The sequence below is a fragment of the Scyliorhinus torazame genome, chromosome 19, assembly GCF_047496885.1.
Source record: "Scyliorhinus torazame isolate Kashiwa2021f chromosome 19, sScyTor2.1, whole genome shotgun sequence".
NCBI lineage: Eukaryota > Metazoa > Chordata > Chondrichthyes > Carcharhiniformes > Scyliorhinidae > Scyliorhinus > Scyliorhinus torazame.
In genome coordinates this window covers 104275550-104290789 of record NC_092725.1, presented here as the reverse complement: position 1 = coordinate 104290789, position 15240 = coordinate 104275550, and the positions used below count along the sequence as shown (strand labels likewise).

The window sequence follows — 15240 nt, the reverse complement described above, 5'->3', positions numbered from 1 at the left end:
GGATCCAACACTGTATTGAAGTCCCCTCCCATTATCAGGCCTCCTATCTCCAGGTCCGGAATGCGCCCCAACATGCGCTTCATGAATCCTGCATCATCCCAGTTCGGGGCGTATACGTTTACCAACACCACCCACATCCCTTGCAGCCTACCGCTCACCATTACATATCGCCCTCCATTGTCCGCTACAATAGTCTTGGCCTCAAATGACACCCGCTTTCCCACCAATATTGCCACCCCTCTATTCTTCGCGTCCAGTCCCGAGTGGAATACCTGCCCTACCCCTTTCTTAGCCTGACCTGGTCCGCCACCTTCAGGTGTCTCTTGAAGCATGGCCACGTCCGCCTTCAGTCCCTTTAAGTGCGCAAACACTCGAGCCCTCTTCACCGGCCCATTCAGGCCCCTCACATTCCACATTATCAGCGGGATTGGAGGGGCTCTCACCACCCCCCCCGCCGACTAGCCATCTCCTTTTCTGGGCCAGTCCCGTGTCCACGCCTCCCTCACCCTCCAGTCCCCCAGAGGGGGGATCCCCGTCCCGACCACCTCTTCTGTGTCCCATTCCCTTTCGGCCAGTGCAGCAGCAACCCTTTTCCGCCCCCCCCCCCCCGCTAGACCCCTGTCTAGCTTTTTTGCTCCCCGCATGTCACTCCCGTAAGTCAGCTTCCCCCACTGTCCCGTTGACCTCCCCGCGTGGGAGTCTCACAATCCATATGCATTCCTTCGTTCCCCTTCCCGCCTTTCTTCCCGCGCTTTCCAAAGCCCGCTCCGCCCCCTCTGGCGCAGCTCCTGTCGCGGCCTTGTCGTCTCTCTCCCCCAGCCCATGTAACATTTCCTGCGCGTGATTGACCCCCTATATACAACAACCATCACACATCAAACCTCAAACATCCCCCCCCCCTACCCTCACAAACCCTCAGTTAGAGTCCAACTTTTCGGCTTGTCAAAGGTCCACGCCTCTTCAGGCGTTTCGAAGTAATAGTGTTGGCCCTTGTATGTGACCCACAGTCGCGCTGGCTGCAGCATTCCGAATTTCACTTCTTTCCGGTACGACGCCGTTTTGGCCCTGTTGAAACCCGCTCTCCGCTTTGCAACCTCCGTGCTCCAGTCCAGGTATATTCGGATCTCTGCATTGTCCCACTTACTGCTCCGCTCCTTCTTGGCCCATCTCAGGACCCACTCTCTGTCCGTGAACCGGTGGAACCTCACCACCATCACCCTGGGCGGCTCATTTGCCTGGGGCTTCTTCGCCAGCACCCGGTGTGCCCCGTCCAACTCCAGCGGCCTTCGTGCCCATCATTGCCTCGAGCATCGTGCTCGCGTATGCCCCGGCATCAGCCCCCTCCACTCCCTCAGGGAGACCCAGGATTCGCAGATTCTTTCTCCTCGACCGATTCTCCAGGTCTTCGAGCCCACCTCTTGTGTAGTGCCTCGTTCTGCTCCACTCTCACCGCCAGGCCCACGAGCTCATTCTCGTTCCAACTGACTCTTTTCTGTACCTCCTGGATCTTAGCTTCGTGGACCTTCTGGGTGATCCAGAGTCCTTCAATTGCCGAAAGCATAGGCGCCAACATCTCCTTGCGCATCTCCTCGAAGCAGCGCTTGATGAACTCCTGCAGCCCCCCTTTGTCCCTGGCCGCCACCATTTTGTTTTTTTTCCCCCCTCGCTTTTCCCGTTGCTCCAGTGCCGCTCCTTTGGCCGTTACACTTCTGGTCCGTTTAAAAAGTCTATGGAAACTCCTGAAAAAGGTCGGAGAGTCAGTTCCAGACGGGAGCTGCCGAATGTGTGACTTACTCCTCCATGGCCGCCACCGGAAGCCTTGTCCCTGCTTCTTCAATGGCCTTGGTAGATCTTTTCACAGTTGTTCCCTCTGCTGCTAGAATTCACCTTTGATAGAGTCAAGTCAGATTGCAGCTTTAAGCTTGCCCTTCCCCCGCCTGGAAGTGGCTTTTGTCTAAACCTGCAGCCAAAACCAAATATTTTACTGTTTCTGCCGGGTCTGGTAGCCAAAAGACACAACACTCCTGAGGGACACTGTCAGGGGAATGCTGCAGTCTTCTTCCCACACCGGGAAATGTCAAACAAATGCCGTGGGGGCCCTGTAAAAGAACACAAAAGTCCGTTCCAAGCGGGAGCTTCTGCATAGCCACACCTGGAAGTGACAAAGTTACTATTTCTGTTGTTTGTTGGAAGTTGCCATTAGTTAACATTATTTATTTTAAAAAACAAATCAATGTATATATTATTACAAAGTTGTAAAATGGGAAATTTTTATTTGATCGAAAAACTTTTATATTTATATTTAAAAAAATAGTTAGTGCAAAGTCACCACTTGACCCAATGTGTCTGCCAGCTGAAAATACCCAGTGGAGGGTTTTTGCCTCAGTTCCAGATCAGAACTTTCTACCTCGGCCCACTTCATTGACCCCTCTTGCCAAGTAAATTAGCCCTACACATACACTCCATCTCCTCTCGGCCTCCGAGAGCAACCCCAGCCTATTTAAATCTCATTGCTGCAATTCCAATCCTGGCACCATTGCCATGCCACATCCTCAGTTGAAATCAAATTTCATGTTGCATAATTAAAGATATCAAAGTCATGCTTGAATGAGTTTGTGGAAAAGTTTTATTATGGTTTACATGACGAGTTTTCACAATTGTCATTTTAAATATTACAAATTTACAGTCATTTCACTTGAAGGAATGCAAGTAACATACAAAAACTCCTTTGCCCTCCCAGACCCTTTAATAGGGATAAGTGAATTGTTTGTTCAACATCCTGTTCAATGGTTTCTTGTCCCAGTATTTTACACCTCCCATTCAATGCAAATTGTAGTCTACCAATTCCTTACAATTCATCTTTTGTATCTGTGGATTCCTGGATGCAGGTGGGGAGAAAACAAAGAAAATTAATATGACTCCATCTACTGAATATGATCACAGTACACATGCAGGATTTAAATACCCACCTCTGTTTGTTTTTCTTCTGTATCATCTTCCTCAGCATCTTCTTTCACCTCATCTTCATCTGCAAATTCTTCATATTCTTCAACCTAAAACACATTCAAATTAACATTCCCACTGACTTCCACAATACAAGATTTTTCCAAAAAAGGAAAAAAATTCTAGCACAAAACAAACATGTCCATAAATCCGATGATACCTGTGCATTGAGGTCTATGTTCATGCTTAGACGAAGCATTCTTTCAATTCTATCACCATATGCTTTGGTGTCTGGTAACTGGTAACCTGACCGTAATGTGGCGGTCTCCAACAATACCATAGCAAGGTCTGAAGCAGTCTGGTCATCTTCATTTTCCTTAAGAAAATACAACACATCACTTTCACATTAGCCTGCAACTCAGTTCTGGATTTCGCAACACTAGCCAAGATTCAGATTTCTGGGGCAGCAGTGGTTAGCATTGCTGCCTCATGGTCCTAGGTTCGTTCCCGGCTCTGGGTCACTGTCCGTGTGGAGTTTGCATTCTCCCAGTGTTGCATGGGTTTTGCCCCCACAACCCAAAGATGTACAGGGTAGGTGGATTGGCCACACTAAATTGCCCCTTAATTGGGAAAAAAATTAATTGAGTACAAAAGATTCAGATTTCCTTCCTAAGGCACAGCTTTCCACATCCCCGCCACAATTTAATGTTAACCCAGGAATAACGATAGTTGCAAATTAATTAGAATTTGCACTCCGTATTTAATAGAAGTAGTTTTAAATAATATTTGCATAATATTTAGTGAAGCAATTGAATTCAGTCTAATCAATAGCCACTGCACAACCCATCTCAGGAGCTCCCTTTATCCAAAAGGCAGCACAATACCAAATGGAACAGAGCTTGTAACCCTTTCATTAATCAACATACTACTGGGACATATCAGTTTAAAACAAACTTACCTTCACTCGCTTCAGTATCTCTTTAATCAAAGGATGTCTTGGATTAACTTCAAATGTCTTCCTTTGACCAGCATAGTAACTGGAAGAATTTACAGAATTGATTAGAATGTACTGATCTAATCTGAACCATCCTTTCTTGCACCAACACTGCATAGGCAGTTTACTTGCTTTTAATAGTGGAACTAAGAAAGCTCAAAAGATCAGCCCTGTTTTTGTATTGCAACTAAATATTCCACAAGCCAGCATTAGTTGTGCTCAATCGGTGGTCAGTAGGTTACAGTACAAGTTTGATTAAGCAAGGACATTAAAGTGTGCTGTAAAGCTTAAGCCAAAGTACAATTCTGAACCACGTGAAAGATGTTTAGATTCAATACTGACAAGTTAGCATGTTATCATTTAAAACAGTTAAAGCCAACTTACTTTGTTGAAATATCTTTTCCAGTCTGGTAGGCCTGAGCCTTCATGATTCTTTCCATATTACCAGACCATCCATACTGGCTAGCCACAAGAGCACTTGGAGAATCTGTGAGACGCTGGGACAGTATGGCCTTTTCAATCTTTAAAAAATAAAATACTTGGTTAAATTCTCCCATTCTCCTTTCACTCCCTGAAAAGTGGATCCAGTCGGTCCTTCCAAAATAATGAAATGGATTAAAATATCAAAACATGTAATAACCACAGATAAAAGGGGGAAGGGATTGGATGTGCCTCAAAAGGTTACTATGCAAAATAAGCACTCATGGTGTAGGTGGAATTACTACTATCAATTCTCTATCCATACAACAGGAAAGCCTCAAGTCATTTACAACAAGGGTGGTTGCTAATTTTACTGACAAAGATAGGAAAGTTATCAAGAGGTAAAAGCATCTGCAAGAGGATGTAAACAGGTTAGTTGAGTGAACAAGATTTCACAGATGGGAACATAACATGGACAAATGCAAACTTGTTCACGAATAGAGATTTAAATGCAGGAGGTACAGAGGTATTCTAGGTAACCTAGTACATGAAATCAGAAAGTAGCAGGTACAGCAAAACGATTAACAAGGCAAATTAATATTCCTTTCTCCATTCAATTAAAAAGTGGGGATATTTTGTATAAGGAGATTAAACCTACTGTTGCATATACTTTGTCCCCTTAGCAGTTTAGAGGGCAGAGGAAAGGAAGGAATGAATCCAGGTGGCTCTTTTTGCTAATGTGCCCGCTTCCACCACATCCTCTGGCAGCATGTTCCAGCCACCATCGTGAAAAACTTACCCTGCACATCTCCCTATCCTTGGAAAAAGCCTCCAACTATCCACCCAGTCAATGCCTCAATTTTGTAAACCTTCATCGGGTCTCCCCATAGCCACCATCTGGAGTGAAAACAATCCTAGTGTATTCAACCTCTCCTCATAGCCACTCTCTCCTCATAGCAAACACCCTGGAGACCAAGCAACATCCTGGTGAACCTTCTCTGCACTCTCTCCAAAGCTTCCATGTCCATCTGATAATGTGGGGACTAGAACTGCATGCAATACTCCAAATGTGGCTCATCCAATATTTTATATAGCTGCAACATGATTTCCCAACAACTCCTGTACTCAATGCCCTGGCTGATGAAGGCAAGCATACCATATCCCTTCTTAATCACCTTAGTCCCATGTTGCCACTTTTAGGCAACTGTAGACCTGCACACCCAGATCTCTATGTTAATGTTCTGCCATTTAATCTCAATTGTCACAGGTAGCCATACATTAACACTGCAATGAAGTTACTGTGAAAGTCCCTAGTCGCCACATCCAGACACTTGTTCGGGTACAGGGAGGCAGAACGTCCAATTCACCCAACAAGCACGTCTTTAGGGACTTGTAGGAAACCAATGCAGACACCGGGAGAACGTGGGACTCGAACCTGGGACCCTCCAGTGCTAACCACATCATACCTAAATTTGATCCTCCAAAATGCATCACCTCACATTTGTCTGGATTAAACTCCCATCTGCCAATTCTGTGCCCAAGTCTCCAATCTATATCCTGTTGTATCCTTTTGACAATCCTCAGCAACTTCGCCAATCTTAGTGGCATCCGCAAGCTTACTAATCAGACCACCCACATCAAGTTACTGCTACTTTTTAAAACCCTCATGAATATGCTACTTTTCACTAACAAGTTGACTTTAGGAATGCATGAAGGAACCATTCTGACATGCACAACCTTCTGCTGTTGTAAAGCTAGGTTTGTGATACTGCAACAAGCAAATGAAATATACAGCAATATAGTACAGAGTTGCTTTTTGTATACCAGTAAAAACATCTGAACAAGTTTGCTATGATTCATCAGATACCTTATCTTTCAGTGCTTTGTCCTTTAGCCAGGTTAAGAGTGGCTCATATTCCTTCTCCATTGCTTCATGCTTTTCTTTAGCCTTTTCACTTTCATCGAATTTCAGCCCTTCTTTGGCAACATTCTGGAACCGCTTTCCATCAAATTCAGGCAATGCTTGGATACAGTATTCATCTACAGGTTCTGTCAGATATAACACCTCATAACCTTTCTTCAGAAGTCGTTCAACAAAGGGTGAAGATTGAGCCTGTAAAAAAACAAATATTCACTAATAGCTTGTTATACTTCAAAATAAGTAGATATAGTAACACTCCTCTTGGCAAAGGGAGAGCTCCCTACAGTTAATCTGCCATCTCACCTCTTGTCTGCTTGCTCCAGCCATGAAGTAGATTTTATCTTGTTTATCCTTCATTCTCTCTAAGTACTGCTCCAAACTAGTCTGTTTGGTTTCATCATGAGAGGACTGGAAACGCAGCAATTTGGCCAAACGGGTTCTATTGGAGTGATCCTCAATTACACCGAGCTTAATGTTGGTCCCAAATTCTTTCCAGAATTCATCTTCATACTTCTCTTCTGCAATCTTCTTGATCATGTCCAGAGTTTTGCGTACTAGCTTCTTCCTAATGACCTAGTTGTAATTAGGATAATTAGAAACCCAGTATAGCAGAACACTAGAACTAGTGTAAAGTATTTAATGGCTTAAGTGTTTTATGTAGATGTGCAACGATCTGTACCAGGACAAAATCCAATATTGAACCAGACAAGCTACCTCAAAAGTCAGATATACTAAGTGTTACACCTCACTATTAATTTATTATAATGTTTGTCCTGCAAATGCACAAGATATTCAGCAAATAGTTTTGATAGATGAATACAATGTACCTTTAACAGTTTGTGCTGTTGCAAAGTCTCACGGGATACATTCAGGGGTAGATCATCAGAATCCACCTGTGAAAACATGTGCAATAGCTTTGAGTGCATCTTTATTCTAATGCAAAAGTAGTGTTATACACAGCTCATATCATTTGATCAGACACTATACAGAAAAATGTAGTTAAGATTTAAATGTGCTTTATAATTTACATTAACATCAGTATAGTTGGGGGAAAAGTGGGTCTACAGTTGGGTAACTGGGTTTCTGTAGATATGTGAAGAGAAAAATACCGGTGAAGGCAAATCAGCAGGTTTATAATGGGGAGGAAAACAAAGAAATGGCTGACCAACCAATACATACTTTGATTCTATCTTCACAAAGGACACAATGTTGAAGAGCGAGGAACTGAGAAATCAGTATTAGTAGGGAAATGGTGTTGGGGAAAATGGGTAGCTGGTAATACCTCAGGGTCTGATAATTTAATACTTCCCTTTCCCAGAGTACTTGAGATCCTGGTAATCATCTGCCAAGATTCTATGGAATCTACAGACTAGAGAATACTCCCACTATTTTAAAAAAGGGAGGTAGCAAGAAAACAGAATTACAGACCAGTCAGCCTAATGTTGGTAGTGGGGCAAACGCTAGAGTCCATTAGAAAAGATTTAAGAGAAAAGCACTTGGAAAACAGTGGCAGGATTGGACAGTCAGCAGAGATTGATGAAAATGAAATCAAGCTTGACCAATCTGCTGAATTCTTTGATGGTGTAACTAGCAGTTGGAGGGGCAGCCAATATAGGGTTTATTTTGACTTTCAGAAAGGGGTTCGATAAGGCCCAGTGTTTAAAATTAAAGTTCATGGGAGTATGCATGGAGATGGATAAGAAACCAGCAGATAGGGAACAAAATAGGAGTAAATGGGTCTTTTTCCAAGTGCAGGCAGTGACTAGTGGGGTACCGCAGGGATCAGTGCTAGCACCCCAGCTATTCACAATGTATATTAATGATCAAGAGAACTAAATGTGATACCTCCAAATTTGCATATCACAAAGTTGAGTGGGAAGGAGATCTGCGAGCAGGATGCTTCAAGGTTACTTGGACAAGTTAGGTGGGTAAATGAATTATAATGTGAATAAAAATGAGATAATTCACCTGGTAGCAGATACAAGAAAGCAGATTATCGGAAACAATAACAAGTGTGGGGAATATGCAACAAAATCTAGAGTGTTCGTGTACACCAGTCACTGGTCAAGCATGCAGGTGCAGCGGGCAGTAAAGGTGGCACATGGTATGTTGACCTTCATAGCAAGGAGGATTGAAGTACAGGAGCAGGGATGTCTTGCTGCAATTATACAGGGCCTTGTATATGCAAAGATCACTTTAATATGGTGCAGGTGGTCTCCCTATCTGACAAAGGATGTTCAGGGATTGTAGTGAAGGTTTCCCATCCGAATTCCAAGATGGCAAGACTGACATACGAGGACAGATGTAATTGGTTAGGATTATATTTACTGGAGTTCAGACGAATGGGGGGGGCAGGGTGGAAAGAGTCCAGAATCAGGGATCAGTCTAAAGATACAGGGTAGACCATTTAGGACTGAGGAGAAATTTCAGCACCCAGATCAGTGAGCCTGAAAGCAGTTGAGGCCAAAACATTATATACTTTCAAGGAGTTATCGATGTAACTCTTGGGGTGAAGGGAATCAAAAGGATATTTGGGGCGGGCAGGTTGTTGAGCTGGATGATCATGATGAATGACAGAGCAGGTTTGAAGGGCCAAATGGCATCATCCTGCTCTTATTTTCTAGGTTTATTTGGGTTCAGCTGGCAATCGTGGTGGTTACTTTGCCTGCAATGTTCAGGCATTACATACTCAGTTTGCAAGTCTGTTCTACAGTTCAGTGCACATGCAGTAGTGTCATTTAAATGATTACTTACTACACCCTTGACGAAATTCAAATATTTTGGCATCATGTCATGGAAGTCATCTGTGATAAACACTCTACGAACAAACAACTACAAGAAGAAGAAACTGTTAGATTACGGGTAAACGGTCTACCAGTTCTAGTTAGATATGCATTAACAACAGTAAACAGATGTTTAACAGCTGGTAATCATGCAAGGAACCATCTGTATTCTGGAAATTAAATGATTCTTGCTACAGAAGAACAAATTTTGTACCAAGTGCACAAAAACCAAACAAATGCAAGAGTGAAATTTTCCTTAGGACACTATGCAAACATAAATATACTAGTCTGATTGAATATTCCTAGTTTAACATACAGGAAACTTCTAGCTTCAGTCCCATTGACACGGGTGGATGCAAACTAGGGCAGCAAGCATCTAGTTCTGGTAGTAATTATGGCAGTTGACATCCAAGCACCACTTGATCCAAGTGTTTAAAATTGTTGGAGCAATTTAAATCTGATGTTTTTTTTTAAAAAAGCCTCAAGTTTGCATACCTTAATAAAGTCAGATTTCTTTGACCCATATTCATCAAATAATCCACGGGGCGCACTTTTAGGCACAAACAGGATAGACTTGAATGTGACTTCCCCTTCAGCAGTGAAGTGGATATGAGCAATTGGTTCATCAGAATCCTGGTCAAGAAAAAGCCTTTGTAAATATCAAAGGGGCCAAAAGGAAGGTTCATTATATTCCACACCAGCATACCATTCAGTCTGGTTTGGATTTGGCCCATTCCAGAATCAGTAACAGGCTACAAAAGTCTTAAAGAACTTTTAAAAAAAAAAAAAAAGTTACCTTTGAAAAGGTCTTGTAGAAAGCAGTATATTCTTCATTTTCTATTTCTTTTGTTGGTCTTTGCCAGATTGGTTTAATGTCATTCATCAGCACCCAATCCCAAACAGTCTTCTCAACCTGCAAGAATGGAGATTTAAATGAGCTGAGGAACAAGGATTTGACCTGTGACCCCAAAGCAGTACTCTGGGTGTCTGGATTACTAGTTCAGTGACACAACGTCTCCATCAGCTGATCTGCCTTTCAATTAATCACATCCATCAGGCTTGGAAGGCTGATGGGCCTGTTCCTGTGCTGTTCTTTATCTTCTACATGCCTTGGCTGCACAACGTTTGCCATAGAACAATTTATTTCAAACAGATTTGACCCAGCCTCCGCTTTTCTTTTAATAAACATTTTCCAATTAAGGGGCAACTCAGCATGGTCAATCCACCTATCTTGTGGTGAGACCCACACGGACAGTGACGTGGTCAGGATCAAACCTGGATCCTTGGTGCTGTGAGGCAGCAGTGCTAACCACTGCCACCATGCTGCCCTTGCCTTAGCTCGAGATAAAGCTGGCAGACTGTGCTTTGGCATCCCTGAAAAATCAGTTCAATGATTATGCCCATTTGCTCTGGCATATACAACTGCAATAGAAGTTTTAACATCAATTAGATCACCCCTTAATCTTCTATTGTTCGGACCCCCATTCCAATATAGCCTTCCTGAAATGTGATGCCAAAAAAAAAAAAAAAAAAAAAAAAAAAAAACTGTACTAAATCTTGGTTCCTAGCTTCTTTGCATTAGAAGCATGCAACCATCTGTATGGACAATGTCACAACAGTACAGTTTACTTGTAATTTTACACTGAAAAGCTGGGAGACACGAACCAGTTATTCAGAGTCTGTCTCCAGCTTCCTAACAATTCTCTGAACATTATGTCCAAAATGTTCATACCTTCTTAGTTTTAGCCTTCTTTTCTTCATCTTCCTCTTCAACTGCAGCCTCATCATCAGTATCTTCCTTTTCCTTAGTTTCTTCCTCATCCATTGGTTCTTCTACAGTTTCTGTCTATTAAGAAAAGCTTTTGTTACTTTTAGAAATAAGATAAGTGACAAGTTTATACTTATCCAAATTTACATTTCCAAGAGCCGGTGCAGACTCGATGGGCCGAATGGCCTCCTTCTGTACTGTAAAATTACCTTACTACTCCAGATATAGATGGGGAAGTTGATGAATTGAGAGTATTTTGTCACTAAATTTTTGATGGTCTCCAGTTCCAGGTAGTCAGATGCTTCTTCTTTCAAGACTAACCTAAAGTAAACAGAACATTCCAAACATTTTGATTTAGAAAATCAATATTGACCGTTTACAGTCAGGTAATGAATGTTAGTCAGCAATAGCAGCTGCACACTCTTTACACATTCTGCTGATCAGCCAAACATTCCCATTTTAGATTAACTGTTCTAAGGCCCAAACCATGTATACAAGGTTTAACTTACGTGATAGTAGTACCACGTCCTAGTGTATTTCCTCGTGGATCCTCTATTATAGAAAACTCATTTGAGTCAGATTCCCAGATATGCTGTGTACCATTGTTGTGCTTAGATGTTACAATGACCTTATCTGCTACCAAGAAAGCAGAGTAGAATCCAACACCAAACTGACCAATTAGCTCAGAGGTAGACTGGTCATCACTTTGCATTTCTGTCAGCTGATTCAAGAATTCACTTGTTCCAGACTTTGCAATTGTGCCAAGGTTTTTGATCAGTTCATCTTTAGTCATGCCAATGCCAGTATCAGTAACATGTAGCATGTTCTTCTCTTTGTCAGCCTACAGGAAAAAAAAAAGTCCTCTCGCATAAATATTCCATTGCCAAACTACTGTTGTATTCTCAATTGTACAAGCAGATAATCTACTAATAAAATTTGTTCCATCAGAGTTATATGCTCAAATTTAAAAGGCATTATTATTCTTGCTCCCCATCGGGTTCCGTGCTGAAAACCAAATCATATTTCCCACCAAACCTTATCTCAAATCCACCAAATCACGTGTAATGAATAACCACAATTTATAAATTAAATGCAGCAGCTGTTAGAATAGATTTAGGCTTTGTAGGCAGGTGTCAACTATATTAGGGGTTGGAAGATAACTGCCAAGTTAAAAAAGGCAGTTTCAACACACTTAAATGCTGGAAGTTATAATTTTGGGAGAATGGTTGCATGCTCATCCACATGAAAGTGGTAGGACAAAAGAGTCACGCTCTGATCTGACTAAAGCTCCAAATGTAATGACAGGCATAATGATACCACTTTTACAGCTTATCACAAGCCAGAAAGCTATGCCAACCTATATTGTGGACTGAATGTGTCTAATGCCTGACCAAGTCCTGATTAATGATCAGATAATCTAGCAGCATTTTACTACATTTCAAAAGACAAAATGAATGAATGAAAGCAAACCTTTATCTTAATTGTCATCTCTTCCGTAGCATGTAGTGCAGTATCGTTTGTTAGAGATATCAATCTGATCTTGTCCAGAGCATCGGAAGCATTAGAAATCAGTTCACGCAAAAATATCTGATAACAATAAACAAATTAATATCCTGCAGCCAAACATATATGCACTCGTATTTATGAACTTTATCTTGGTATCTAACTTTGAGAACTACAAATGGTAGTAATTGGTTGTTGCATCATAAGTCATGTTTACGAGAACAAGCCAACAGTTGGAATCAAATACATGGGGCTGGATTCTCTGCACCCAGATGCTGAAATCGCAGCCGGCACAGGGGCAGAGAATCTATTACCCCACACGGAACCGGTTCCCCGATTCTGCAGGCCCCGAAAAGCACCATACTTTGCCACCTAGGACCTACCTGCAGCCATTGCTGGAGGCCCACTCAGCCATTTTCTACCCCCAATCTGCCAAAGTCCCGACGGGGTAGATAGAAGGTGGTCCTGCCAGTCAGGAAACTAACGTGGCGGCCGCGGACTCAGTCCACAGCCGTCCTGGTCAGGGGCGGGCCAATCGGAGGCAGGGAGGGGGCCTTATACACACCCGTGGAATGTTTGTGGGGGTGGTCAGGCACGTGGTCGATTTTCAGGGTCCAGCTCCGCGGTCCAAATCCGCCATGGAGCACGGAACGCCATCCGACCCAGAAATGCGGGGGCCTGTACCTGCAGAAAAAGCTAGTCCCCTGCAGGGCTGGGAATATGTGACCCTTTCACACCAGTTTTGACGCCGACATGGGGACATAGTCCCAATAGCAGAGAATCCAGCCCATTATATACAAATCAGTCTTTCACCGACTCCCAAGAATGGAAAGGAAAAAGGATTATGCAGTGAGTGCAAACAATCGAATGCCCAAGTGTTGGGAACATTTCTAACTGCTTTGGTACTGCAACAATGTCAGGTTTAGAATGTATAACAAGGACACAGAGGGGGTCTTGAAATCAACTTCAGAATACAAAAATAGTAGCTTGAAGCTTTTCAAAACAAACCTTACCTCTTTGTTTTTGTATAGAGAATTAATGATCAACTTCATCATTCTGTTAACTTCTGCTTGGAACATAAACTTTTCAGCCTTTTCCCGGATTTCTTTAACTTGAGCAGGATTCAGTCCATCTAATTGAATAGCTTCTTCCTCCCTACCAAGAAAAAAAGAAAAGGGGGACAGGTTTTAGTCTCAGTGGGTCAATATGCTTGACATTGCGTACAACTTTAGTTTTTCTTACTGTTCAAAACACTTGTACAGAAAAACACAACAACCTCCTGAACTAAGCACCATTGCAAGCTTCTTTCAATTCCATTACTTGCACCTAGGGTTGGGGCCATGTATTTAGAGTCTGACTGGCCTAGAATCTCATCTGGATCTTCATGACTATGAAGCAAAGATATTGGCAAAGTTATGCTAATAACATGTTTGCCAAGGTTAAACAGCACTGGATCAGCTCCAAGGTCAGTCTGAATTCTAGCCACTAAAATTAAAAGTCTTACACTGAAATATCAGGGCAATTAAGTCAAATGGCACAATATCAAGTACCAGGCAAAGTAATCCTAAAATATTTAAGAGCTAGATATTACCATAGGGATACAGCCCAAAAAGTCTTCTCCTTGAGAAGTTATGGCCAACCATTTCACAAAATTTGTAGTTCATATACCAAGACAAAATGATTTTGATACATCTATTATTGTGTGTTGCTCAAGATTCAAACTTTTCTAGTCCTACCTAGATTTACTTGCAATGACAAGATCATCCACATTTTGGTTCTCAGTCCAACCATCATACACACCAATCTGTGGCACTGGAGTCACATATTCATTTGCCCTGGAGATTAGCAAGCCAGTTGGACTTGCATATCCTGCAGCTATCAGTCATTTGCTGGTTATCATTCACTTGCAGTGTTTTAAAACAAGCCATGCGACTTGAAACAATGATGTGGACCTGTTGGACTTTAACCTGGTGTTTTTAAGACTTCGTACTGGACTTGAAACAAAGTCATCACAAGACAAGCATCTATATCCATTTACCTTTTAACCGCTTCATCATCAGTCCGCGATCCATCCCTGCTCTTCCCAAGATCTTCCTCCACGGTTTCATCTTCAGCTCTAACGGAAGCTGAAAAATTGAAGTCAGGTTTTTTTTTATTTTTAAAAAGTGAACAGCCATCTCTTCCAGCAATAAATCACCACATAGGGCATACAAGCCCACGTGTTTCGGTGAAACCTCCCACCATACTCGGAAGCACCAGGGGGGAAATGGAAATGCAAATCACAGGCGAGGAAGAATCCAGATTTGTCAGCTCAGGAGTAACCAACAACAATCAGAACGGGGAAGTGGGAGGGCTGAATTCCCCCTCGCAGAGAGTACAGCCCCTGCAGCAACCCCGGGATGATGGGGGGGGGGGGGGGGGGTGAGATTGGAGGGAGAGGGGTTGGAATGGAGAGTGGGCACGGAAGGTCTGGGGAGGGGAGATGGCGGTTAGGGAGAATCTCTGCCTCCTCTCGCCCCTGACGACTCATCCTCTGGGGTAAATGACGGATCGAACTGAGGCGGCTGATTTCAGCCCACGGGCGGGGGGGGTAAAGAGAAAAGAGCCTCATGGCCTCGGGAAGCTTCCAGAAAGACCGAGACGCGCGTGCTCTCCCCACACTCACCGAACGCCAGGAGAGCGCAGGCCAGCGCGAGAACCCAGGCCTGCTTCTTCATGGTGGATGGGTGGGGTGAGGTGAGGAAAGAAAAGGCCCTGAGCTTTATCTCTGATCTGCCTCGGTGGGGGGATGGCGCGGTGCCGCTCGATCGACGTCCGGTGTTCACGGTTTTCTCGCGGCCGCTTCACTCGGATTCTTCAATAAAAGCGGGGGGAGGGGAGGGGGCGGGGGCGGGGCCTCCGGCAGCCA

The 15240-nt window shown here is 43.2% G+C and overlaps 1 protein-coding gene across 1 annotated transcript; it reads right to left on the bottom strand.

Annotated features, from left to right (window-relative positions):
• Positions 1-2608: 2608 nt before the first annotated feature.
• On the bottom strand, positions 2609-15187 carry hsp90b1 (heat shock protein 90, beta (grp94), member 1). The gene is made up of 18 exons (XM_072484973.1): positions 14998-15187; positions 14371-14458; positions 13346-13487; positions 12300-12416; positions 11339-11670; positions 11039-11150; positions 10794-10907; positions 9858-9974; positions 9557-9694; positions 9033-9110; positions 7106-7171; positions 6582-6851; positions 6225-6470; positions 4322-4458; positions 3902-3980; positions 3164-3319; positions 2970-3053; positions 2609-2878 (listed from the first exon to the last, which is right to left on the bottom strand). Exons 1-18 carry the CDS (start codon positions 15047-15049, stop codon positions 2849-2851), a joined length of 2358 nt encoding a protein of 785 aa, XP_072341074.1. The 5' UTR covers positions 15050-15187; the 3' UTR covers positions 2609-2848.
• Between the last annotated feature and the right edge of the window lie 53 nt (positions 15188-15240).